At 45.6% G+C, this 27040-nt stretch overlaps 1 protein-coding gene across 1 annotated transcript in view; it reads right to left on the bottom strand.

Moving 5' to 3' along the window:
- Positions 1-25805, bottom strand: part of NR2F6 (nuclear receptor subfamily 2 group F member 6) — a 58828-nt gene extending 33023 nt beyond the window's left edge. The window contains exon 1 of the mRNA XM_077475537.1: positions 24677-25805. Coding sequence (XP_077331663.1) covers positions 24677-24948 — 272 coding nt within the window. The 5' untranslated portion in view covers positions 24949-25805. The remainder of the gene's footprint in view (positions 1-24676) is intronic.
- Positions 25806-27040: the final 1235 nt, after the last annotated feature.

Genomic DNA, 27040 nt, shown 5'->3' with positions numbered 1-27040 from the left:
TAGCTGTCCTTGTGGTTTGGGCACATTTTTAATACTTCTTTTCCTTTCCTCACCTATATTTGCAAAGCTGTTGAGCAGAATGAGTCACAAACTATGATGTCAGTATTATTGCTGCTACCTTATCGCTGGTAAATTAGTGTCACAATAAACTTTAGTGCTGTACAAACTACTAAGCACCAAATGGATATACAATATATTACTCAGGTATGCAATGAGAAGCATTGGATCTTCTGTATATTTTTGAATGTTTATCCTGCATTCCTCCAGAAGGTGTATGTTAATACCTACATTAAACTAGAGCTCTATAAAAATACAAAGACAATCAATATTGAGATAAACACTGGTAAGTACCTTGCCACTGCTGAATTCCCCTTCAGAAAACATAAGTCGCTTGACAAGAAAACTCATCTATTCGTTTAAAATACAGAGTTACTGATCCCAAACTAATATACAGATCAAAAATTCAGAACAGATAGCAATAGTTAACCTGTCAGGGGTTCTAACATTTCACAGGAGAGGACACAGACTGCAACAAAAACATATAACCTTCTATACCAAAAGGAATTGGGGGAAATCTGTCCAATGGAATCACACACACACCATATTACAACAATAAAAACCTGAGAAAGGGATAACAAAAACCCCTTCCACTCTTTAATATCCAATATCATCTAAACCCACGAACAAAAAATTGAATATTTTGCATCTTAAATTCACTCCATTTGTGTGGCTTGAGAAGTCTGTTAATTAACCTCTTCCCACCGATGGTTCACATATGTGGCCTCTCATCGGGTGGGCTTTAACACAGAGAGGCCACATACATGCAGCCCTATGTGAACAGATTTCTGTACTGGGCGCAGGGCTCTGTACGCTCCCAACACATTCACTGATATGTACCAGAAAGCTCCCGATGCATACTTGCGATCAGGAGCTTTCCAATCATTTAACCGTTGTGACAGCCAATCACAGCACTCACATGGCCAAAATGCCTGTCTATGCCTCCCGGCCGGGAATTGGTTTAAAAAAAAAATATATAAGTGTCTATGGCTAGCTAAAGGCCTCTTGCACACTGTACTAATGTATGAGCATCAGGCATCCCTGCCAGAAAAAACACGAGGATGGGCTGTATATCACTTCCATATTTGTGTGTATTTGTGAACATGCACACAAACAGAAAATTGTGGCATTTTTGCCTATTTGCGAGTATACATACAAAAATACCCAATCGACAATTTAATTTTTTTTTTTTTTTTTTTTTTTTTTTTTTAAGGATCAATACATAGAGCATTTTTTTTATTCTTTTTACTTAAATTTCTATAATAAGTTAAACATATAAACATTCAACATTCAGCACTACAAAGCATCAACACCAGTGAACAATGCAGCGCCCATACAATATGTGACCAGTTTCGTCTACATAAAGTACATATTCAAGCACATAAGGTTTCACATCTTTACACACCAAAAATACCAATAGTGCTTTTACCAGGTGTTCATCAAGGCCCAGCCCACACCAGGTGTTAACCTATAATTAATTAGGCTACTTTCACACTGGAGTGTTGGGGGCGTCAGCGGTAAAGCGATTTACCGTAGTTTTTGCAGAGTTTTCAGCCGCCAGTGGGGCTCTTTTAACCCCCACTAACAACCGAAACAGGGTTAAAACCACCTGCAAAGCGCCGCTGCAGCGACACTATGCTGGCGGTGCTGCCCATTGATTTCAATGGGCAAGGGAGCTTTAGGAGCGGTGTATACACCTCTCCTACAGCGCTGCAAAGATGCTGCTTGCAGGACTTTTTACCGTCCTGCAAAGCGCACCGCTCCAGCGTGAAAGCACTCCGGCTTTCACACTGGAGAGACAGGAGAGGCTCTTTACAGGCGCTATAACGCCTGTAAAGCGTCTCGGTGTGAAAGCAGCCTTAATAAATATGAAACCATAGAATTGTCATTAATCCAACCACCCCACACCCCATCGAATTTAGACAGTACCCCTCAATTAGGCCCCTTTCACACATGCTGATGGTATGTCCGTATTTCATCCATCCATTTACGGATGAAATACGGACATCCATTCATCCCTATGGGATAGCGGGTGTCTGCGGATGAGCATCCGCAGACACCCGATTTCGTCCGCCTCCGCAACAGTCCGATTCTGCAGACGGAGGAAAATCCTATTTTTCTATCCGTCTGCAGAGCGGATCGGACAAACACGGACACACGGTCCGTGCTCGTCCGATCCCCATAGAGGAGAGCGGAGAGCTGACAGGGTGGTCCCCGCACAGTGTGCAGAGACCGCCCTGTCCGCAGCCAGCTCAGCGGGGACAACGGATCGATCCCCACTGAGCGAGCGGATCTTCACGGGGCAGATCATTACTGATCCGCCCCGTGTGAAAGAGGCCTTAGGGTTGCCACATCAGCCCTTTAATCCTTAACACATATTAATTACACAGGTTCTGAGGCTAATTTATTGCAGATAAAGTACTAAGTTTAATTACCACCTTAATCAGCCACAGAACCTGTGTAATTAATATGTGTTCAGTTTTAAAGGGATGCGATGGCAACCCTACCCTCTACTGAGATATGTAGCTTTGTACAATGCTAGTGTATTATTCACCAACACCTTTCAGGCCATAATGGTAGGGGCCACCGATTTATTCCATGACAGGATTATTATATTACGTGCATAGAACAGAAGCAGGATAGTGTATGGAATACCTGTTTTTGTGCCAGCGGATTTACCAGGCCCAATAAACTTCTATTGAAGGTCTAATAGTGATGGTCATGACCAATTTAACACAATCCATAACCTCCAACCAGAACAGTTGAATGTGTGCACAATATCAAAAAATATGCAGAAAATCCGCTCCAGGGGAAGCACACCTCCAACAGTTCGCAGAGTATGAGGGAAAAATTCTCGCAAGTTTAGCTCAAGTGTAATAAATTCTATCACTGTTGAGTTGCGGGAAGTCCGCCAATACGTAGTGTACAGGCACATCGAAAACAATAGGATGCAAAAAAATAAATAAAAATCGCCAGTATGCCTAAAAACTGAGTGTTTTCAGACAGCAGTTTGCAAGTGGTCCAACAGTGATCCTCAGTGTTTCACCAAAAAGTTTGAGAAAAACTGGTCTAACACTACCTCTCACCAGATTAACAATGCTACTACTGTCCAAAAAGGTGCCTCTGTCGCTCTTACATTCTGAGTTGAGACACCAAGACCTCATTCACACCTGAGCGTTTTGTAGCTTGAAGCTACAAAACGCTAGAGGGGAAAAATTCTATTATTCTCAATGGAGATGGTTCACATCTCCACTACATGTCGCCTGAAGCTCAAACAAGTTCCGGACCCTTTTTTGTCGCTCGAATTGAGCAGATTTGGGCGTTTTTCTTCTTTTAACATTGGTGACCTTTTGCCCTGCACAAAATTGCGGCAAATCGCTGTAAAAAACGCTTGAAAATGCTACGCTCAGGTGTGAATGCAGCCTAACAAAGGAAGTGTGTCACTGGCCAAATCAGTAAAAATACAGTAAAAAGGAAGAGAAAAATAAATGAAGAAAAAGAAAAGAAAATGTAACCCAAATGACTAGGAATTGGTAAACTGCAATAAAAATAAATTTTTGCTTTGTGCATTTTAAAATCACCCATCGTGTATTTTATCTGGTTACCCAGAGTGTTAGGCCCCTTTCTCACAGGTGTTCTGCTCAGGTCCACCTGTCAAATTTTTGAGTGGACCTGATCGAAAGATCTATTCATCCCTAAAGACAGGCAGGTTTAAACATAAAAAGAACTAAAATATGCCAATGGAAACCATATAACCTACTTTCTATGCCTTTTAATGCAGAAAAAAAAATGCACTGGACTGCATGTGGCGTGAACTGTCGCTTAGTATGTATGTACGGTATATATATATATAACAATCCGATAGCCCTCAGAATAACAAAAATGCCTCACTCCCCCATCCTCCCCCCAGATTGCTAGAGCTGGTGTGTGCCCATTTGTTTTGTATCTGTTACAAGTTGAAAGAGCATGCTGGTATGTGAAGCACAGCAGGAGGAGGACCCCTGCTTCCAAGCTTAGTCCAGACAAAGCAGGGAAGCTAAACATGTTTGTGTTCTGGCGTGCCAAGTAAAACCAGATGCATACACACCGTATACATTCAGATCCACAGTATCCTTCAGAAACATTACACAGATGCTGTTTGGGGACACTCCAGGAAAGCGTTAATACTGCAGTCCAAATGGGTTAAAGTAAATAAAACCATGCAGGAGATGCAGGGTGGTTCTACACCTTAAATAAACACATTGCAAAGGTCAAGAGTAATAATGTTTCTCTTAACTGGGGCCAGGCCTCCACACTAAGAGCCCATTCACACAGGGGCAACTCCTGATCCGACTTCAGGTCGCCCCTAGTCGCCTCAGGTCGCCTCAGGTCGGACAACATTTAAAAAGCAATGTAAGTGAATGAGAGCCGTTTTAATGCACACTACTGAAGTCGCTCCGACTTCAAAAAAGGTTCCTGTACTACTTCTATCCGACTTGTAGGCGACCGGTACCCATTGATTTCAATGGAGGTCGCCTTCAAGTCGGATCTCTGTCTATACGGAGGCGACTTTGACAGAATTATCAGCTCTCAAGAGGGAACTCCACGGCAAATTTCTGAAAAAAATTTGGCGTGGGTTCCCCCTCCGAGAGCATACCAGGCCCTTAGGTCTGGTATGGATTCCAAGGGGAACCCCCTACGCCGAAAAAACGGCGTGGGGGTCCCCCCCAGATCCACACCAGACCCTTATCCGAGCACGCTACCCGGCCGGCCAGGAAAGGGGGTGGGGACGAGCGGGCGGCCCCCCCCCTCCTGAGCCGTACCAGGCCGCGTGCCCTCAACATGGGGGGGTGCCTTGGGGGAGGGGGGGCGTGCGGCCCCCCCACCCCAAAGCACCTTGTCCCCATGTTGATGAGGACAAGGGCCTCTTCCCGACAACCCTGGCCGTTGGTTGTCGGGGTCTGCGGGCGGGGGGCTTATCGGAATCCGGGAGCCCCCTTTAATAAGGGGGCCCCCGGATACCGGCCCCCCACCCTATGTGAATGAGTATGGGGTACAATGTACCCCTACCCATTCACCTGTGAAATAAAGTACAATAAAACACACAACACAGAGAAAAAGTATTTTATTGCACAGCCGGGGGTCTTCCGTCTTCGGGGGTCTTCTCGCCGGACTCCTCCGCTATGTGTGTGTAGCTCTTTTGCCAGCGGAGGAGTCCGGCTTTCTTCCTCCCCGCCGCCGGCCTCTTCTCCCGACTTCGGGGGTCTTGTCCCCCTCTTCGGTTCTTCTGCCGGGCCACCGCGCCTGGTCCGGTGGCCCGGTCTTCTGTCGCCGTCTTCCGTTCTTCTGTCGCCGCCTTCGGTTCTTCTGCCGGGCCACCGCGCCTTCTTATAGCTCTTTTACAGGCGGTGGCCCGGTCTTCCGTCGCCGCCGCCGCCGCCGCCGCCGCCGCCTTCCGTTCTTCTCCTTCTTCTTCTCCTGGAGATGTTGACTCGACGAGCTCTCCGGCCACAATGCCAGGGACGCGCTCCGCTGCCTCTTATATAGGGACAATGGGGCGGTGTCACATGGGTTGATGTCACATGGGTTGGTCACATGGGTTGATGTCACATGGTGACCCCGCCCCCTTACCATGTGACATCAACCCATGTGACCAACCCATGTGACATCAACCCATGTGACACCGCCCCATTGTCCCTATATAAGAGGCAGCGGAGCGCGTCCCTGGCATTGCGGCCGGAGAGCTCGTCGAGTCAACATCTCCAGGAGAAGAAGAAGGAGAAGAACGGAAGGCGGCGGCGGCGGCGGCGACGGAAGACCGGGCCACCGCCTGTAAAAGAGCTATAAGAAGGCGCGGTGGCCCGGCAGAAGAACCGAAGGCGGCGACAGAAGAACGGAAGACGGCGACAGAAGACCGGGCCACCGGACCAGGCGCGGTGGCCCGGCAGAAGAACCGAAGAGGGGGACAAGACCCCCGAAGTCGGGAGAAGAGGCCGGCGGCGGGGAGGAAGAAAGCCGGACTCCTCCGCTGGCAAAAGAGCTACACACACATAGCGGAGGAGTCCGGCGAGAAGACCCCCGAAGACGGAAGACCCCCGGCTGTGCAATAAAATACTTTTTCTCTGTGTTGTGTGTTTTATTGTACTTTATTTCACAGGTGAATGGGTAGGGGTACATTGTACCCCATACTCATTCACATAGGGTGGGGGGCCGGTATCCGGGGGCCCCCTTATTAAAGGGGGCTCCCGGATTCCGATAAGCCCCCCGCCCGCAGACCCCGACAACCAACGGCCAGGGTTGTCGGGAAGAGGCCCTTGTCCTCATCAACATGGGGACAAGGTGCTTTGGGGTGGGGGGGGGGCCGCACGCCCCCCTCCCCCAAGGCACCCCCCCATGTTGAGGGCACGCGGCCTGGTACGGCTCAGGAGGGGGGGGGCCGCCCGCTCGTCCCCACCCCCTTTCCTAGCCGGCCGGGTAGCGTGCTCGGATAAGGGTCTGGTGTGGATCTGGGGGGGACCCCCACGCCGTTTTTTCGGCGTAGGGGGTTCCCCTTGGAATCCATACCAGACCTAAGGGCCTGGTATGCTCTCGGAGGGGGAACCCACGCCAAATTTTTTTCAGAAATTTGCCGTGGAGTTTCCCCTTGAGCTCATTCTCTGCTTGGCCGCGGCAAAAGTCGCCTGGCCTGGGGCGACTTGTAAGTCGTCCCAAGTCGCGCTTGAAGTCATCACAAGTCGTTTTGAAGTCGTCCCAAGTCGCCGCTGTCAAGTCGTGTCCAAGTAGCCTGATCAAGTCGCCTACAAGTCGTGTTGCCCCTGTGTGAATGGGCTCTAATTGCACATGCAAGTGCTTGCTTTCTGATGTACCCTCCTGACACGTTCCTGAGAAATTTTACTGTGAATTTTAGAATGAAAAAAAAAATACAATAAAGTTTGGATCAAAGCTGCATACCCTTAAAGAGAACCTGACAAAAGCATACTGAACCACCCTAATCCCAATATAAGACACATTAAATAATGCTCATATTTGTAAAAAAATATATAAAAAGCCAGTTCTGCTGTCCGAACTCCCCACCTTCATGAGATTATTTTCCTTCCAGAGTTGTCTTTAAAACTTTATACTTCGAATGGCTCATGAAACTGGAAGTTTTGTCCAGCTCTCCTAAATGCCTTTCCTGGCAGCAGCGTTTTGGGGGAAAAAAAAAAAACCCACACAAGACGCATGTAATGCATCTAACCATGTTAAAGGTATGTCAAGTGCTCGAGTGTTAATGCATTTAATTGGCTAGAATAATTTATTTTGGTCTTTGAAATTAACATTCAAGTGCTTGCTGCGACTAGCACTAATGTGCGCATTTATACGCATTAAGTGTTTTTTTCTGCCAAAACGCTGCTGCTTATGGACACACTGGCAGCAAGGCTTTTTGCTGCCTCTGAACACCTACGTGTGCATTGAACACAGGCTAATAGTCCAAACAATTGGAAAACTGAAAAAAACAAAATGGACTTTATAGACATTTACTAATTTTATTTATGAAAATTAACCACTTGCTACCAGGCCAATTCTGACATTTCTCTCCTACGTGTAAAAAAAATCATAATTTTTTTGCTAGAAAATTACAAGAACCCCCCAAACAAATTTTTTTTTTGTTTTGTTTTTTTAGCAGATACCCTGGAGAATAAGTGAGCGGTCGTTGAAAATATTTATCTTGCACGGTATTTGCACAGCAATTTTTCATGCATTAAAAAAACAGTAAATTTAGCCCAATTTTTTTTGTATATTGTGAAAGATTTTACACCGAGTAAATAGATACCCAACATGTCACCCTTCAAAAATGCACATGCTTGTGGAATGGCACCAGATTTCGGTACTTAAAAATCCCCATAGGGGGCGCTTTACTTTTTAAAGGTTACATGTTTTGAGTTACAGAGGAGGTCCAGTACTAAAATTATTGCTCTCACTAACGTTCGCGACAATACCTCACATGTGTGGTTTGACCGCTGTTTACATATGTGGGCGTGGCTTACATATGCGTTCACTTTAAATTATAAATTTTTCTTTCATTGTTAATTTTACTTTTATTTTCCTTTTTTTGATCACTAGTAAACATCCCTTGTAATAGGAATACTGCTCGACAGGCCCTCTTTACAGTGAGATATGGGGTCAATAAGTCCCCAGATCTCACATCTAGGCTGGGAAGCCAGAAATCAAAAAATAAAGATCTCTGCTTCCCAGCCGAGGCGGCAGCATCATTTCAAATGCAGAGGCCGGGCGTAACGTCATAACATCGCGCCCAGCCTCTGAAGATCATAGAGACTCCAGGGACCATCAGGCCCACTGGAAGTCTCTATGATCAGCATTCAGGGCCGATTGCATCCCCTCCCACTGCCTGTAAGAACGATCAAGTGGCTGAACAGCTGCTATGATCATTCTTGTGGTGAAGGGAATTACTGGTTCTAAAAGACGATATCTGAATGATGCCTGTAGCTGTATATCAACGCTCAAATCCGCAATGTCATATGACGTTATGCGGGCAGCAAACGGTTAAAGACAGACAAATTTAAAAAAAACATGTAAATCTGTAAAAGTGACAAAAATTTTTTTTTTACACAATATATATATATATATATATATATATATATATATATATATATATATATATATATATATATATCTCTATATATCTCTATATATATCTCTATATATATATCTCTATATATATCTCTATATATATCTCTATATATATCTCTATATATATATCTCTATATATATCTCTATATATATCTCTATATATATCTCTATATATATCTCTATATCGCAAACTAGACCAATACTGCTTCAGGCTGGGTTCACACTGCTGCGGGGGGAGATCCGGATGTGATTCGCACAGCAAATCACATCCGATCTCCGTAGCACTGCGAGTTCAGCCATACAGATAGTATGGCTGAACTCGCAGCTGTCCCGCAGCAAACTCGCACAGGACCCTTTTTTGGGTCCGCAACGGAATCGGATCGCATGGGGGTTCACACCATGCGATCCGATTCCTGTGCGAGTCGGCAGATCGCACTGCGATATGCCGACGGATCTGGGGGTGTCATTAACATAACATTGACACCCCCAGCCGTCCGCATAGGGCAGTGTGAACTGCCGGCGGGAGGTGAGCGATGCGGGAAAACGGCGCGGATTCGCGGCGTTCCCGTATCGCAATAGTGTGAACCTAGCCTCAAGGGAATTTTACCAGGTTGATCCATGCAGCTGCCGGCATCACACCGGTACCGTTCTTTAGGCTAGGTTCACACTATTGCGATGCGGGAACGCCACGAATCCGCGGCGTTTTCCCGCATCGCTCACCTCCCGCCGGCAGTTCACACTGCCCTATGCGGACGGCTGGGGGTGTCAATGTTATGTTAATGACACCCCCAGATCCGTCGGCATATCGCAGTGCGATCTGCCGACTCGCACAGGAATCGGATCGCATGGTGTGAACCCCCATGCGATCCGATTCCGTTGCGGACCCAAAAAAGGGTCCTGTGCGAGTTTGCTGCGGGACAGCTGCGAGTTCAGCCATACTATCTGTATGGCTGAACTCGCAGTGCTACGGAGATCGGATGTGATTTGCTGTGCGAATCACATCCGGTTCTCCCCCCGCAGCGGTGTGAACCCAGCCTTAGGCTAGGTTCACACTATTGCGATGCGGGAACACCGCGAATCCGCGGCGTTTTCCCGCATCGCTCACCTCCCGCCGGCAGTTCACACTGCCCTATGCGGACGGCTGGGGGTGTCAATGTTATGTTAATGACACCCCCAGATCCGTCGGCATATCGCAGTGCGATCTGCCGACTCGCACAGGAATCGGATCGCATGGTGTGAACACCCATGCGATCCGATTCCGTTGCGGACCCAAAAAAGGGTCCTGTGCGAGTTTGCTGCGGGACAGCTGCGAGTTCAGCCATACTATCTGTATGGCTGAACTCGCAGTGCTACGGAGATCGGATGTGATTTGCTGTGCGAATCACATCCGGTTCTCCCCCCGCAGCGGTGTGAACCCAGCCTTAGAGTGGATGGTCGGCTTCATTACAATAACAACCGATGCAGCTCAGCAGCCGCTCGGCTGTAATTACAAGCAGCAGGACAGGACGCCCCACCCACCCACCCCACCTTCCACCGCTCGCCCAGGCTCTCCTGTCCCAACGGGAGGCCCGAGCAACCAGCCAGCATGCCTGCCAGCTGGCCGAAGACCCGAACAAAGCTGATGCTTCGCTCGGGTCTCAGATCTAGTAACCCGGAAGGTCACGACATCTCTTCCCAGATTACTAGCATCTTAAAAGGCACCAGTTTTAAAATAAAAAGAAAGTATTCAAAAATGCAGAGCTTCATAGTTTCATAGTTAGTAAGGTTGAATAAAGACACCAGTCCATCCAGTTCAACCTGAGTGAGTGTCTACAATTGTCCCTATCCCTCTACATTGCACACTCATGTTGGTCCCTACCCTCAAGGAGCCCACAATCCAAGGTCCCCATTCATATAATAGGGCCAATTTTGGACAGAAGCCAATTAACCTACCAGCATGTCTTTGGATTGTGGGAGGAAACCAGAGTACCTGGAGGAAACCCACACAAGCACAGGGAGAACATGCAAACTCCAGGCAGGTAGTGTCGTGGTTGGGATTCAAACCAGCGACCCTTCTTACTGCTAGGTGAGAGTGCTAACCACTACACCACTGTGCCACCCGTAAAGCTTGACGTAGTAAATACTTTCACGAGCAGAGGAGGGGGTTTGGGGTCTTAAAGACTTCTTATCCCTCCATAAAGATTACCTGTCAATAGCTATTTACTGTCACAATGGATGTTTACATTCCTTGCAACAGCAATAACAGTGATAAAAAAAAAAGAAAAAAAAAATAAAATAAAAAAGTGTCAAAATGTTAAATGTACAGACTAATCGGCACACAATATCGGCTATCGACCTGAGAGGTGGCCGAAATGTCAGTATGTAACAGCGCCAAAAAAAATATATCGGTCGATCCCTACTCGATAGACTACGAGTAACATTAAGCAGCCCCCGGCCAGTCACACAGCCGGAGTCCACGGCCCTGGAAGGAAGACGGGGGTGAAGATGGATGTGGCCCACAGACTGTTTGCAGGTGTCACATAATGTGCCAGTATGCTGTGTATACTAGCACGTTAGGACTTTATTTTGCAGAAAAGAAGAAAAGCCCACCACGATGTACTTCCTCTTTATTAGAGCCGGTTCAGAAATTGTTGATTATGCTTTTCAAAGGTTCAGAATACACGCGCGACTAGTTTCGTACTTAAAAAAAATGCTTCTTCTGGAGCTAGACAAGTAAAAGGTATCATACATAATACACATCACTGAGGCAGAGCAGATAACTGGACAGAAACTTCACATCAAAGAGGGTGGACATGGGGGTGCATAAATAAGAGACAGATGATAGGGTCTACATTGGTGATAATAGTAATAATGTAGAGGTGAGCTGGTATGAAGATTTTTCCAGCAGGTGCCAGTAAAGCAGAAGGGCCAAGTCATCATATGGTACAGTGCAGCATGCCCCTGGATAAGTGTCCCTAAAGATGGAAGAGTAAGCCAATAGGCAGGGGTGTTTACAGCCAGGGAAAAAAAAAACAAAAAAAAAAACACAGAAACGCCAAATGCTCCTAACAGCAGCAGTAAAAATAAAATGCCCTTTGTGCAAGAGGAGTGTTTGTTACCCCAACGTTTCATATTCCCGATATGTGACTGCTGTACCATGTACTTGTATGGGAAAGTATCCTGTTCTATTTGTATTTATTCCTTTGTGTGAAATCCCTGGTGTTCCTGCTAGTCACTCTGCTTTCCTATTAACAAATTGACCACACTAAGCATGAGAGCACAGCGTGGTCAGTTTTTTTTTTAGCTGTGCTGGGAATTCAGCCTGCTCTCCAACAATGATCACACTACTTTGCACAACCTGTCACTCTCTCAGCTATTTGTTTCAATTCTTTTGCTTTTTCATACTTGCTACAAGTTTGCTTTAAGGCTACATGACCCTAGCGTATTTGTAAGCTCCTAGAACCTATTATGAGCATTTATTTTCCTGCTCCTTGAAGCAAAATAGTGTTGTCTTATGCGTTATGCTACTTTAAGCCATTAGCATTTTTGGAGCTAGTAGGGAAAAAAAAAAACAGTAAACACTCCTAAACACAATTAAAACGCTCTTGAAAGCTTTTTTCAAGCATTTTTTCCCCTTTGTGTACTGTAAAACGCTAATGTTCCTAAAAGCTACTAAAACACTACTACAAACCTCCACAAAAATGGAATTATCAGCATTTTTCTCAATATTGTTTTTTTGAGCTTGTAAAAAAAATAAAAATATAAAAATTATGCTAGTGTGCACGGAGCCTCAAACCATTTAAGATTTTTTGTGTGCCTGGGGAGTCCCTGAACAGTAGCCTAGACTTATTGTAATTAGTGGTGCCCCAAAATTTCAGCCGCTGAAACATATCAAGAGAGGACAGGCCACAATTTCATTCAAAGTCCCAGGGGATGGAAGAATTGACCTTACCAGGCCATACCTTCATTTAAAGTCCCCAACCTTAGTCCTCTATTAATAATAGCCGCTGAAACATATCGGTCAAAAGAAAAAAAAAAAGAAAGTGCTGATAAAGGAGCCAAAAAGGGGATGGGGCCGCCCCGCCAGGTGCCGCACGTGTCATCCTGGCTTGCCCCTGTCAGAGTCCCCCCTCCGCGAGTGTCATGAGATACAGCCTGCCAGTGCCTGGTAGCGCTAATCACTGTGCAGCCGCTGTAACAATGTCCCACCTCTTGTGATAGACGGGACACTGATCAAATGCTGGGAATCATTGTGCCGTGTGCAATAGGAAGCAGGACATCCTTACAGCGGCTGCACGGCGATTCAGATTCAGCTCTGTGACACAGTTGCTAGATCGCGCTACCAGGCTGCATTGATCTCCTGTACTATGTATGCCGTTTCTGACCATCTCTTGTACTATGTCCCTAGAGCACCCAATATGGAGATAGTATGCGACCGCCCTAAACTACGTGGCATGTTCCCCAAAACCAGAAGTCTGGCGGACAAGATGGGAGAACTAGAGCTACTGTTGTACAAGAAGGATTTCGATATTTATAGAAACTTGGTTCGATAGCTCTCATGATTGGCTGGCAACCATAGATCTGTATTCTACATATTTTTTTTTTTGGGGGGGGGGGGGGGGGGCGTCAATAAGCTATTGATTGGTTTTCACAAAATTTATAGCGTTTACAACATAGGGGATAGTTTTATGGCATTATTGTGAATACATTTTTTTTTTTTTACTAGTGATGGCGGCGATCAGCAATTTTTATCATAACTGCGACATTTTTGTGACCAACAGCAATCAGTGCTATACAAATGCACTGATTCCTGTGTAAATGACACTGGCAGTGAAAGGGTTAACCACTAGGTGGCAGTGTAGGGGTCAACTGTGTCCTAGGGGCGTGTTTCTAACTGTGGGGGGGGCGTGGATATCTATGACACGACACTGATCTCTGCTCCAATCACACGGAGCAGTGATCAGTGACACTGTCACTAGGCAGAACAGGGAGATGCTTGTTTACATTAGCCTCTCCCCCATGAGGCAATAGCGGGTATCCCTGCGGCAATCGAGTCCACGGGACCCGCGATCGGACTCATGTAGGTTCCGACCGGTGGCGCGCACGTGATGGCACGGCGGTAAATTTAAAGGGACGTACCTGTACGCCCGTTTGCCTGTCCGTGCCATTCTGCCGATGTACATCGGTGTGCGCCGGTCGACATGTGGTTGTTAAAGGGCACCAAGACGTTAAAAGTATATATAAATCTAAAGACAAGAATTATTATTATGTATGTTGTAGAGCTGCACGATTCTGGTCAAAATGAGAATCACGATTTTTTTGCTTAGAATAAAGATCACGATTCTCGCGACGTAACATCTATCATACAATACAAAAAAATTAATTTTAATTTAAAAAAAGGGCTAACTTTACTGTTTAGATTTTTTATTTTTATTCATTAAAGTGTATTTTTTTTCCCCCAAAAAAATTGCATTTGAAAGACTGCTGCGCAAATACAGTGTGACATAAAATATTGCAACAACCTACATTTTATTCTCTAGGGTATCTGCTGAAATAGATATATAATGTTTGGGAGTTCCAAGTAATTTTCTAGCAAAAAAAAAATAATGATTTTAACTCGAAACCAACAAATATCAGAAAAAGGTTTAGTATTTAGGCTGGGTTCACACTGCTGCGTGCGGTGTACGAGATCGGATGTGATTTGCACCGCAGTGCAAATCACATCCGATCTCTGTGCGATGCGATTTCAGCCAAACAGATAGTATGGCTGAATTCGCATTGCATCCGGCCCAAAATCGTACAGGACCCTTTTTTGGTCCGCAGCAGAACCGGATCGCATGGGTGTTCACACCATGCGATACGATTCCTGTCCCGAGTTTGCAGATCGCACTGCGATATGCGAACCGATTTGGAGGTGTCATTAACTTTTCACTGACACTCCCAGCAGTTCGCATAGGGCAGTGTGAACTGCTGCCGGAAGGTATGCGATGCGAGAATCCGCAGTAGATTCGCAGCGTTCCCGCATCGCAGCAGTGTGAACCCAGCCTTAAGTGGTTAAACTTCCCTCATTTGCACAGTTCATTCCTTTGATCTAAAAAGGACAAAAACACAATATTTATAGTTAGTTCCCCAGATGAGGAATGTTGTGATTCTTCGCAATCTGTCCATTTTTTTTCTTTTTTTTTTTTTGACAGCTGTCAGCTTCAGCCGATAATTCAGAATCGGGAAACTGCTTTGTCAAGATCGCAAGGGAGAGAAAAAAAAATGTTTTTAATGTTGTTTAATCGTGCAGCTCTAGTATGTTGTCTTACAAGTCCCTAGACATGGTGGCTGCATTGGTTTTCTTTGTTCCTGCTTCCCCCCCCCCCCCCTTTACTTTCACCTGGTGATCCTGCCAGTGCCCCGCTTCCTCAGCCTTCGTGTCTACAATAATTTTTTAGTGGTATCTATGGAGGGCACTATGGTAGCTATTAGCTATGTACACACAATGAGATTATCGGACGAATGATAGTTTATTTTTTTTGTTTTTTTTTGCAGACTAGTCTCATATTGAAAATTAAGAGGTTGCTAAAGTTTTAAAAACTCTCATTACGAGAGAATACAACTTAGAAGTGATGTAATGTATTGCAGCCCCTCAAAATTTACACTCGCCTGCTCGCATTTTGAGGGCTGGCGAGTAAGGGCTGTCTGGGAGCGAGGGGGGCGAGCACTGCCTGCCGGAAAGTCTTTTTCCCAGTGCTTACAGAGGGGAAGAGAGAGGACAAAGCTGACCGAATGATGAGAGTGCAGGAAACATCACTAACGGCTTCGATTTCAATTGCTGTGTGTTCCCTGCTCTTGCTTTCAAACACAGCCCCGTCCCCTGGTCCCGGGGAATTTGATAGACAAATTACCTATCCAACACGGGACGAGTGATTTGTATCAATGTTCCCTGGCCAGGGGGCGGGGCTATACGTGATGCCAAGCGGCGGGAACACACGGCAATTTAAATCAAAGCTGTTCCAGTAATGTTCCTCGGCGCTCATATCATCCGGTCAGCAATGCTCCTCTTCTCCTCTGCTCCCCTTCATGATGGACACGGGCGAGGCTGCATTGGTGAGCATGGATAAAGTTGCTTAATTTTGCATAAAACATTTAAGGCTAATTTAATGATATAATTTATGAGGTTGTGTTTAGGGGCGGAATTAGGGGCGGGACAGGGTAGGGTTTGGGTGGGGCAACTGGTGGCGAGTAACCCTTGAGGCCTGGCTAGTAGCTCAGGACTTGAAATTTTGAGCCCTGATGTATTGTATTGCAATGCATTCTGTAGTTTGGGCATGCATGGTTTTGGTCTTCCAATATATTTTTGACGAACACTGTACTGATTAAACAAAAATCATACAATCTGGCATCATACGAGAAATGTAATTCATGTTTGTGGGCGGCACAGTGGTGTAGTGGGTAGCACTTTCGCCTAGCAGTAAGAAGTGTCGCTGGTTTGAATCCCAACCACAACACTACCTGCCTGGAGTTTGCATGTTCTCCCTGTGCCTGCGTGGGTTTCCTCTGGGTACTCCCGTTTCCTCCCACACTCCAAAGACATGCTGGTAGGTTAATTGGATCCTGTCTAAAAATTGTCCCTAGTATGTATGAATGTGAGTTAGGGACCTTAGATTGTAAGCTCCTTGACGGTAGGGACCGATGTGAATGTACAATGTATATGTAAAGCGCTGCATAAATTGATGGCGCTATAAAAGTAGCCGAAATAGATAAATAGAATAGATGTTTGCCCCTCAGAATAATTTTGGATTAACTGTCCTGAGCGGCTCTTGAAAGCGGTGTATGATCAGAAACGCTTTGTGTCATCATCTGTGGGTTTTTACCTTCATGCATTAGGGTAAAAAAACCTGTGTGCAGCGTGCCCCCCCCATCCTTATCGGAGCTCCAATTCAGCAATGTTCACAATAGCCTCTGTCCCGGCTGAAACAGCTGCGGCTCTTTGCGTCTTATGGACGCATAGAGCAGTGGCTCGGGAGCAAGCATGCAGCTGTGGCACTACTCGAGGGGAAGGAGCCAGGAGAACCAGCAGGGGGACCCAAAAAGAAGAGAATCGGAGCTCCTCTGCGTAAAACCACAGAGCAGGCAAGTAGGACAAGGTTTTAAAAAAATAAAAAATTTACATTAGATGGTGGGTGATGGACTAGCGGTTTACACAATATAGATACGGTTGTTGGGGTTTTCTTTTAAGCTCTCAGGAAGTGACAAGGACATTGAAGTTGGGCAAGATCAATAGGTATTTTTTGTACCTATGTTCTCGGCCAGAAAAGAAACGCAGCCTTTACATCTAAGCAACCTGCAAAATGATACATTTTTGTTTTTAGGTTTAGATTGGAGTAAAGCCCCATACACACCATTAGATTTTCTGCTGAATTTTGTCTTCAGATTTACCAAAAGGGCCTGCCTGATTGCATACAAATTGAAACTCCTAAGGTTTGACCTCATATTATATGGTTTTGGTAAATCTGAAGAAAAAAAACAGCAGAAAATCCGATAGTGTGTATGGGGCTTTACCCGTTAAGACCCCTTTCACACTTATACAACTTGTCCCATGATTTTGGACTGCAAAGTTGCATGACAAGTCATTCTCCATGATTTTCAATGACGACCATTCATATTGGCACCACTAAGTCGTGCTGACTTCAAAGTAGTCCCTGCACTACTTTGGTCCAACTTCCATTTGAGTTGATGTCCATAGACCTCAATGTTAAACCCTCAAGTAGCATGCAAATCGTACCTGAATAATATAGACACTATTTCAGTGCGACTTTGTAAGCACAAGCAGCTTTTTGACCCTTGTCCCACCCAATCCTTTCAGCATAGTTGCCCCTCCCAAGCACATTTTTCTACCACACATTCACTTCCTGGTTATTCCCTCAGCAACATCTGTGTATATTTAAAAAAAAAAAAAAAAAAAAGTCATTATGTGCATGAAGATCATTAGAGAGGACCCACAATTGACCCCATCTTCACGATTGGCAATGATAGGGTGTACCCAATATTGACGTCTTCTCTGCCTCCACTTCTCCTCTCCCTCCTCATTCACTGCTACAGCAGCAATGACAACTCCTGTGGCAATATATTGAGTAGCAAACATTTTCTGTCACAACACACCACACCACAACAACCAGGAAGTAAACAGGAACTAGAAACAACTGTGGCAGGAAAAGGAGTTGCCTCACACAATGTATGTTTTCATTGGTTAATGCCAAAGTAGTGGCAAAGTCCCAAATCGCGGCCGTAAAATATTGCGACTTTGAAGTCGCACAAGTGTGAAATGGGCCTAAGCCTCTTTTGTGGGGGGGAAAAAAAAAGTAAATATAGCATATAGAATTGCTATACAAGCCATATGGTAATAACATTGTATTAAAAATTACCTTTCCTATTTAATCTGCAGCTCTGTCATTTTCTATAAAATTCAATACAATATGGTTACCTGGAGTTGTTCTGTACACCACTGGAGGACAGCACCAACAGTTAGCGCAGCGCTTTACACATATTTGAACAAACAGCTTTTTCTTCAGAACAGAGACAGGTAGGACTTTGCAACAAAGTTTGTTAAAATCCTAGTAACGTACATAGATCACCCAGAGGGAATTGTTTTTCTCTCGCAGCAAAAGTTACTCTTTAAATACATTGGGGGAAATTACTACAACAGAAGTTAGAACAGCTGTGCCTAGTAACCAATAAGCTGCTAATTTCAGTTTGTTCAGTTAAAACGGTCTTAAACCCAAAAATGTATTGTATGGCAGCTTATGGATGCATTAGCTTTTTGGGCATTTTTTTTTTTACAGCCCCTTTCCTTGTAATTTTTCAACTTCCTGACAGACCGAGCTGTTCATACAAAGTAGCAGTTATAAGGTTCATAGAAACCACTAACAGAGGGGCTGACAATGATCAATTTAAGACCTTTATCTCCCCCCCCAAAAAAACAAACAAAACACTATCGTTGTAATGGCTTAAAAAATGTAAACTGGAAATTAAATTTGTTAGTAAAGTCTAAATCTGCTAGTACATCTAACACTCCCCCCCCCTGCCAGACTGACACAATGTTGCTGTCCAAAAGGTATCGCCCTTGCTCCAAAGTGGAGACATCCCAAGACCCCGGTCACACCGATCGTGTCATTGAAATTTTAGTTCCACTTTAGATGCAACACGGAAGACATCTGTGATACTTCATGAACAGATGTCTATGCAAGTTGCACCAGAATTTGCAAAATGTGTCAAATCGCATGACAATTTGGACTGGTGTGGTCAGGGGATTAGTGCTGGTTCACAGTATGCGTTGCAGGAACCGCATGCGATTTTGAACAGGAATCATTCTGTACGACTCAAAATCGCACAAAAAACATGCAGGACCCTTTTTAGCCATACCAGAATTGGATCGCATGGGTATTCACACCCATGCAATCCGATTCTACAAATCGGTCTGCGTTTTGTGAAGTCATTAACATACACACTCGCAGTTCGCATGAACTGGGTTCGATTTGGATGTGGTGCGGAATTCGCAATGCATCAGTGTGAACCGGGACCAAGACAGGAAGTGGTTTATCGGCTGAATCACCAGGTGAACATAAAGCAATAAAAGACAAAAAAAAAAAAGACAACAAATGCAGCCCCCACATTTAAGAATGTCTAGGCTGCAATATCTTAGAGCAGTAGTCCTCAAACTGCAGCCCGGAGGCCAGATGTGGCCCTTTGCTTGCATTTACCTGGCCCTTGGGGCACTATTCTAACCGACACCAATGATGGGGCACCATTCCCCCTACTAAAACAATCAACGGGATACTAGCCTTCTCATTGGATTTAACTTTGCGCCATTGTTCCTGCCATTAAGACCAATGATGGGGCACTGATGCTGGGGCATTTCCTACTCCCACTGCCCACATTCTGGCCCCCTAAAGCCTGAAGGACAGTAAACTGGCCCTTCGATTAGAAAGTTTGGAGACCCCTGTACTCAGCTGTAGGGATACGGTGTCCAGGAGCTCCTTCATCAGCCAATCTCCTTCTGGGTTCCGATCTCCAGCCAATTTGTTTGGCTGGGCTGAGATGATGCCACTCCCGCACATGCGCTGAAGTTTATTCATCTTGACAGATGCCAAAACTGCATGCTGTTCTGTGTGTGCACAGCTGTCTACGTGGCTAACAAGCAGGTAAGAATATGGTTATACAGAAACGCCATACAATGTCTCCCCTGCATCAAAAAGCCTGCTGGCTTGGAGAACTTTTTTTTTTTTTTTTTTTTATATTCCTGAACTTAAAAACAAATTTATCGTCACCTATGTAGATGCAGCGTTGATCCAATGTTCTGTCCCCTGTCGTCTCTACACAGAGATTAAAGGGGTTGTAAACCCTCTTTTTTTTTTTTTAAATAAACATATAATACTTAAGTCCACTGTGCCGTTTGTTTGGCACAGAGTGGCCCCGATTCTCATAGTACATAGTAGGTGAGGTTGGAAAAAAAAGACACAGGTCCATCAAGTCCAACCTATGTGTGTGATTATATGTCAGTATTACATTGTATATCCCTGCATGTTGTGGTTGTTCAGGTGCTTATCTAATCATTTTTTGAAACTATCGATGCCCCCCACTGAGACCACCACCTGTGGAAGGGAATTCCACATCCTTGCTGCTCCTTTGCCCCATACACATGGTCGGAAAATCTGATCATGTGTGGGTTCCATCTCACTTTTTCTGTTGGAATTTCCGACACACAAAGTTTGAGAGCCGGATAACAAAAACAAAATCCGATCCTTTAAATTCCGATCGCGTGTAGACAATTCTGACGGACAATGTGCCACTCATGCACAGAATAAATTACGAGACAAAAGCTATTGGTTACTGGCCCATTTACGTTCTACGCCACCACGTTCTGAACGATCAGATTTTCCGACAACTTTGTGCGACCGTGTGTATGCAAGACAAGTTTGGGCCAAAATCCAACAGATTTTGTTGTCGGAATGTCCGACAGTGTGTACAGGGCATTACAGTAAAGAACCCTCTATGCAGTTTATGGTTAAATATATTTTTAAATTTTTAATTAGTGGCTACTTCAGCCCTGGAAGGATTTACTCCCTTCCAGACCTATTCGGTACTGCGTCGCTTTAGCTGACAATTACGCAGCCGTGCGATGTTGTACCCAAACAAAATTGGCGTCCTTTTTTTCCCCCACAAATTAAGCTGTGGTTTAATTTTTTGCGCTATAAACAAAAAAATAAAAATAAAGGAGCGACAATTTTGAAAAAAAAGCAATATTTACTATAATAAATATCCCCCAAAAATGTTATATCATATATTATGCCACAGTATAGGCCGATATGTATTCTTCTACATATTTTGGGTAAAAAAAAATTGCAATAAGTGTATATTGATTGGTTTGCGCAAAGTTATAGCGTCTACAAAATAGGGGATAGATTTATGGGATTTTTTTTTTTTTTAACTAGTAATGGCGGCGATCTGCAATTTTTCATTTTTATCATGACTGCGACATTGCGCAAGACAGATTGGACACTTTTGACACTATTTTGGGAATAATGACATTTATACAATGATACAGAGCTAAAAATAGCCACTGATTACTGTATAAATGTCACTGGCAGAGAAGCAGTTAAATACTTGGGGGCGATTAAGGGGTTAAGTGTGTTCTAACTGTGGGGGGTGGGGCTCACTACAACATGACAGATCACTGCTCCCGATGACAGGGAGCAGTAGATCCTTGTCATGTTGCTAGACAGAACAGGGAAATGCCTCGTTTGCATCTCCCCGTTTTGCCTCTCCTCCCCTCAATCACGGGCCGCCAAATGTTGAGTTTGCAGCACCCACAGGCTCTCTTCCCTCCGCGCGGGAATTTCAAAGGGACGTATGGGTACGCCCTTTTGCCTGCCGTGTGCTTCTGCCAATGTAAATATCGGCATGCGGCGGTCAGCATGTGGTTAAACTCACTTCCGTGAAAAAGTTTTATCCCTATTGTGGGGTTACCAGTATGGCATTTGTAAATTTAAATCATATCCCCTCTCAAGCATCTCTTCTTCATAGAGAATAAGTTCAGTGCTCGCAACCATTCCTCATAAGGAATATCCTCCAGACCCTATATTAGCTTTGTTGCCCTTCTTTGCACTCGCTCCATTTCTAGTACATCCTTCCTGAGGACTGGTGCCCCAAACTGGACAGTATACTCTAGGTGTGGCCGGACCAGAGTTTTGTAGAGCAGGAAAATTATCATTTTATCTCTGGAGTTAATCCCTTTTTTAATGCATGCCAATGTTGTTTGCTTTGTTGGTATGCAATGCCAAGCTGCTGCTATTGCTGAGCCTATCATCTACTACAACCGTCAGGTCCTCTTCCATCCTAGATTCCCCCAGTGTATATATTGCATTCATATTTTTGCACCCAAATGCATTATTTTACATTTTTATGCATTGAACCTCATTTGACATGTAGTTGCCCACCCCATTAATTTGTTCAGATCTTCTTACAAGGTATCCACGTTCTGTGGAGAAGTTATTGTCCTGCTTAGCTTAGTATTGTCCACAAATACAGAGATTAAACTGTTTACCCCATCCTCCAGGTCATCTATGAACAAATTAAACAGGATTGGTCCCAGCACAGAGCCCTGGGGGACCCCACTACCCACCCCTGACCATTCCGGGTACTCCCCATTTATCACCACCCTCTGAAATCACCCTTGTAGCCAGTTTTCAATCCATGTACTCACCCTATGGTCCATGCCAACAGACCTCATTTTGTACAGTAAACGTTTATGGGGAACTGTGTCAAATGGGCCTTCCTTGATCTAGATGGCAGCTCACCTCCTCATAGAAGGTTAGTAGATTGGTTTGGCAAGAATGATTCTTTATGAATCCGTGCTGATTACTGCTGACACCGTTTTCATTAATAAAATCTAAAATATAGTTCCTTATCATCCCCAAGAGTTTGCATACTATTGATGTTAGGCTAACTGGTCTGTAATTCCCAGGGATATATTTTGGGCCCTTTTTAAATATTGGTGCTACATTGGCTTCTCTCCAATCAGCTGGTACAATTCCAGTCAGTAAAAATTAGGAACAATAGTCTGGCAATTACTTGACCCCAAGTACTCTCAGGTGCAAGCCATCCGGTCCCAGCGATTTATTAATGTTAAGTTTCCCAAGTAATTCTGTCCTCTGTTAACCATGGAGGTGCTTCCTGTGATGTATCATGATGATAAACACTGCAGTTTTGGTTACTGAAGCCCCCCCCCCAATTCCCTTGTGAAGGCCGAGGAGAAGAATAATTGTAATACCTTTCCTATCTCCCCATCCTTTGTAACCAGATGTCCTTCCTCATTCTTTATGGGGCCAATATGGTCTGTCCTCCCTTTATTATTGGTACTTGTATAGCGCCGTCAATTGGATTTGCTTGACAGCAGCGGGAGCTGAGACAACGGGCAAAGAGAGTGAGTGCATCTCCAACGTGGGAATTATGGGGCTCAGGTGAGCAAATCGGGTGGCTGGTCAGTGACAGAAGTTTTCACACCTTAATGCATCAAACACGACCCCTGATGGCTCAGTTCTCAGGCCTTCAGTGAGTCCATGATAGTCAGTGGTTCTCTGCTCTGTCCCTCCAGCAGTCACTGGAGCACCAGCTGCCGATCCAGGCATCTGGGTGGATCCTGACATTAAACTTGAGATCTCTCCAGAGCCTCAACCGGCTGAGTAATGTCAGCCAACAGCAGGCTTTAGCTCACTGTCAGCTGAAAACACATCTCAGGTGCAGAAAGAAGTGCACTCTTGTCACCTACAGGAGAAGTAGGACCAAAAGAGTTGGGTCCTACTTCTCTTAAGTTCCAGATCGAATGTCTTGGGGTTTAATATCTCAAGCCTAGGTTCACATTGGAGCGATTTGACAAATCGGTAGCAATGGCACAGTCCGAATCGGTGCAACGCCACATTTGCAGCACAGCGCCGATTCCCAAAAGTCATTTCTGTACTACTTTTGGCAACTTCGGGGTGCCATTTCCATAGACATCTGGCAGCAACACGTACAATCGCCCCCGAAGTCGGGACTGACACGTGGGAATGAAATAGTGCGAGTTCAGCTAAACTCGCACCATTTCATTTCTGCTGTCAGTGTGAACTTGGGCTCAAGATTTGAAAATTAAAGCTAGAAGTTGATTGGTGGCCATGCACATTTATTCCAGATTCTGGCTGCTCCAGGCTTGATCAATTGCCCTTGTTCTACTATTTGGTCACGTTTATTCCTGATCTGAATATAGATACATTTCTGTCTTTGGAACAAAGCACACAGCACAGTAAAAGGTCAGTAATACACCAATGTATACAGATATAAAACAGCAATAGAAATGTTTACCTTTGAGTGTGGCAATTTCCACGCATACAATCCAACATCAGCAACGAAGAATTATATGTATACTCATACGTGCATTTATACAAAGTCATTACAGAACGTTTTACTTCTGTCAACAAGATCGTGAGTATAACCATCAGTTAAATATCACGTATGTGCCCAAGTCTCCTTTAAGTTGTCAAGGCTTAAAGGGGTTGTAAAGGTTTGTGTTTTTTCACCCTAATGCATTAAGGTGAAAAAAACACCTGGCAGCACCAACCCCCCCATTTTACTTACCTGAATCCCCTTCAGTCGGCGGGGACATGCTCTCTCTCTCTCTCCACAGGCTCCCAGCTCTTGATTGGATAGATTGATAGCAGCGCAGCCATTGGCTCCCACTGCTGTCAATCAAATCCAATGGCACGGGCCGAGTTCTGCATTCGGACTCTATGGACACCGAATGCTGGCCTCGGGAGCGCACCCGCAAAAGGTAATCCCGTGGGAGATTGCTTCTCCCAGGGGGTTATCTGATGTGGGGAGGAACCACAGAGGGACCCCAGAAGAGCAGGTTCAAGGCCACTCTGTGCAAAACGAGCTGCACAGTAGAGGTAAGTAAAAAATAAAATAAAAATTACCCTTACAATCACTTTAAAATCAAACAGGCACTCACCTGCAAGTGTAACTGAGGTTTCTACGAATGCTCCTTTTAAAGAAACTTTTGCAACCTTCACAAGTGAAAACGCCGTAATGCTTGCCGCTGGACTTATCGCCGCAGACCACGCAATCCACCTGAATGCCAGGCCTCTCCTCGTCCCCCTGCTCGGGGTCGCTGATTCCTCCAGGAGGCGAAGCTTCGTCTTCTTCCGAGTTTCTGGGGTACCCCTTCCCCATTCCATTCGTGTCTCCGTTGGGGTCTCCCCAGCCCCCAGACACCATGGCCATACCAGCGCCTCCAGTCAAGAACACCAAGAATTGAGCGCTTGGACGCCCTTTAAAATAAAAAGAAGTCGGGACGGGCTCTTGAGCTCTAGCTCCCTAAGGGGAACTAATCACAGCGGCATTTTGTTCCCGGGAGAGGCGAAATCCTGGGGGGAAAAAAAGCAGGGCTTGTCCGGAGCTGAGGTGGTGGATGTGTTGCTGTGACTTGTGCTCTCCTAGGGCTGTATGGGGGAGGTAACAGAGGTCAGACATGTGGCACCACTTTTTGCCCTCCTTGTTTGGACTGCCTGGGTGATTAGAGAAGAAAACAGGACAGACCAGTTTGTAGGAGAGAGAACAGGTAACAGGATGGAATAGAAGAGAGCTGCCCTCAGGGAGCTTAGGAGGGGGGAAGACTAGCTGCTGCAATAACACACGGCTAGGGCAAAGTATGTGACAATACGGCCAGGGGGGTGACTTCCAAGTCCTCCCTATAAACCTTGTGTCCAGTCACGATGACTGCGAGAAGGAGAGTTGGAGAAGTTTCCCCGCTCTTGGTATTGCCCTATCAGCCCGGGATGGTAGTCCTGTGTGTGTATGGAGGGCTATGAGGAGACAGGCTAGCCGTGTTCTGTGTGGGTTAGCCGCCGTGTGCCGCTCCAATAGCTCTCTACGGCTGAGGTGAAGTCTGTGTGACCCGGATTAGGAGTATACTAGCTCCCCCCCGCGGGGTACAATTACCCAGAGAAGCCCTTGTGCGCTCGCCCCATGCCCCGGTCCGGAGTGCGGCCGATGGGAGCGGAGAGGGCGGAGAGCTGGGGCTTACCATGTGACCCTGGAGAGGAGGGTCCTCCTGACCAGAGGAGGGAGCCGGAGGAGGCTGATATCCTGTCTATGTGAGGAGAGCTGGTTGATGGCTGAGTCCGTACGGCTAGGCGCCAACTCATAATGCTGTGGAGTGAGGGCGCAGGCTGTTGCTCCTCACGCCGTACAAGGGATGCTATTATTCACAACGTGCACAAATTTTTTAGGGGGGAAAATACACTTTTTTGAATTTTAACTGCGTGCCGACCGTATCTCTACGGTTGACACCTCATACCTTTAAAACTGAACACATATTAATTACACAGGTTCTGATGTTCTGTGTCTTATTAAGGTGGTAATTAAAGAGGACGTAAACCCTCTTAAAAAAAAAACGAGAAGAAAAAGGCATAATGAGCTAGTGTGCATAGCATACTAGCTCATTATGTATTATTTACCTCAGGTCGAAAGCCCCCGCAGTGGTCCTAGTCTCCCCCATTGGCTGCCGACATGCCGTCCCGGAGTTACTTCTGGGTATCTCTACTCCGGCGTTGTGATTTTTATGTGCGTGGGCGCTGCCGGTAACGGCACGGAGACTGCTGCAACAGCACATAGGTGCCATTGCTTCAGTTTTCCCCAGTGCGCATTTGCCGATGACATCGGCACATGCAGGATACAGGGGATATCTCCTAAACCGTGCAGATTTAGGAGATATCCTGGGTAGCTACAGGTAAGCCTTAATATAGGCTTACCTGTAGCATAAGGTTGTAAAATAGGGTTTACAACCGCTTTAAACTCACTTATATGCATTAAAGCGGAGTTCCACCCAAAAGTTGAACTTCCGCATATCTTATTCCTCCAGTGCCACATTTGGCCCCTTTTGTGAGCAGCAGGTACCTGTTTTTGACAGGTACCCTTCCCCACTTCCGTCGGACCTTGCTGCCGCAAGGTACATTAGACGTTTGGGCTGCCGCCAGGTTATTCAGAAAGCGCAGCCTGCTTCACGCATGTGCAGTAGGGACTTGGCTGTGAAGCCACAAGGCTTCACTGATGGGTTCCCTTGCCAGGAATGTCGGCAGCACCTGACAGCTGATGGAAACATAAACTATATTATATCTTCAGTGAAGCCCTTCAGCTTTACGCCTGGGTCCCTACTCCAAATGCGCAAAGCACGATGCGCTTTCTGATTGGCCTAGTGGTGGAGGAGGGGCTCAACTTCTATGAAAAACAGGTCCCTGTTCCTCCCTCCCCCCAAAAGGGGCCAAATGTGACACCGGAGGGGGGGGGGAAGCAATTAAGCAGAGGTTCCACTTTT

The sequence above is a fragment of the Lithobates pipiens genome, unplaced genomic scaffold, assembly GCF_037356315.1.
Source record: "Lithobates pipiens isolate NorthernLeopardFrog02 unplaced genomic scaffold, aLitPip1_a1.2 Scaffold_13, whole genome shotgun sequence".
Classification (NCBI taxonomy): domain Eukaryota; kingdom Metazoa; phylum Chordata; class Amphibia; order Anura; family Ranidae; genus Lithobates; species Lithobates pipiens.
This window is presented reverse-complemented; position numbering and strand designations above follow the sequence as displayed.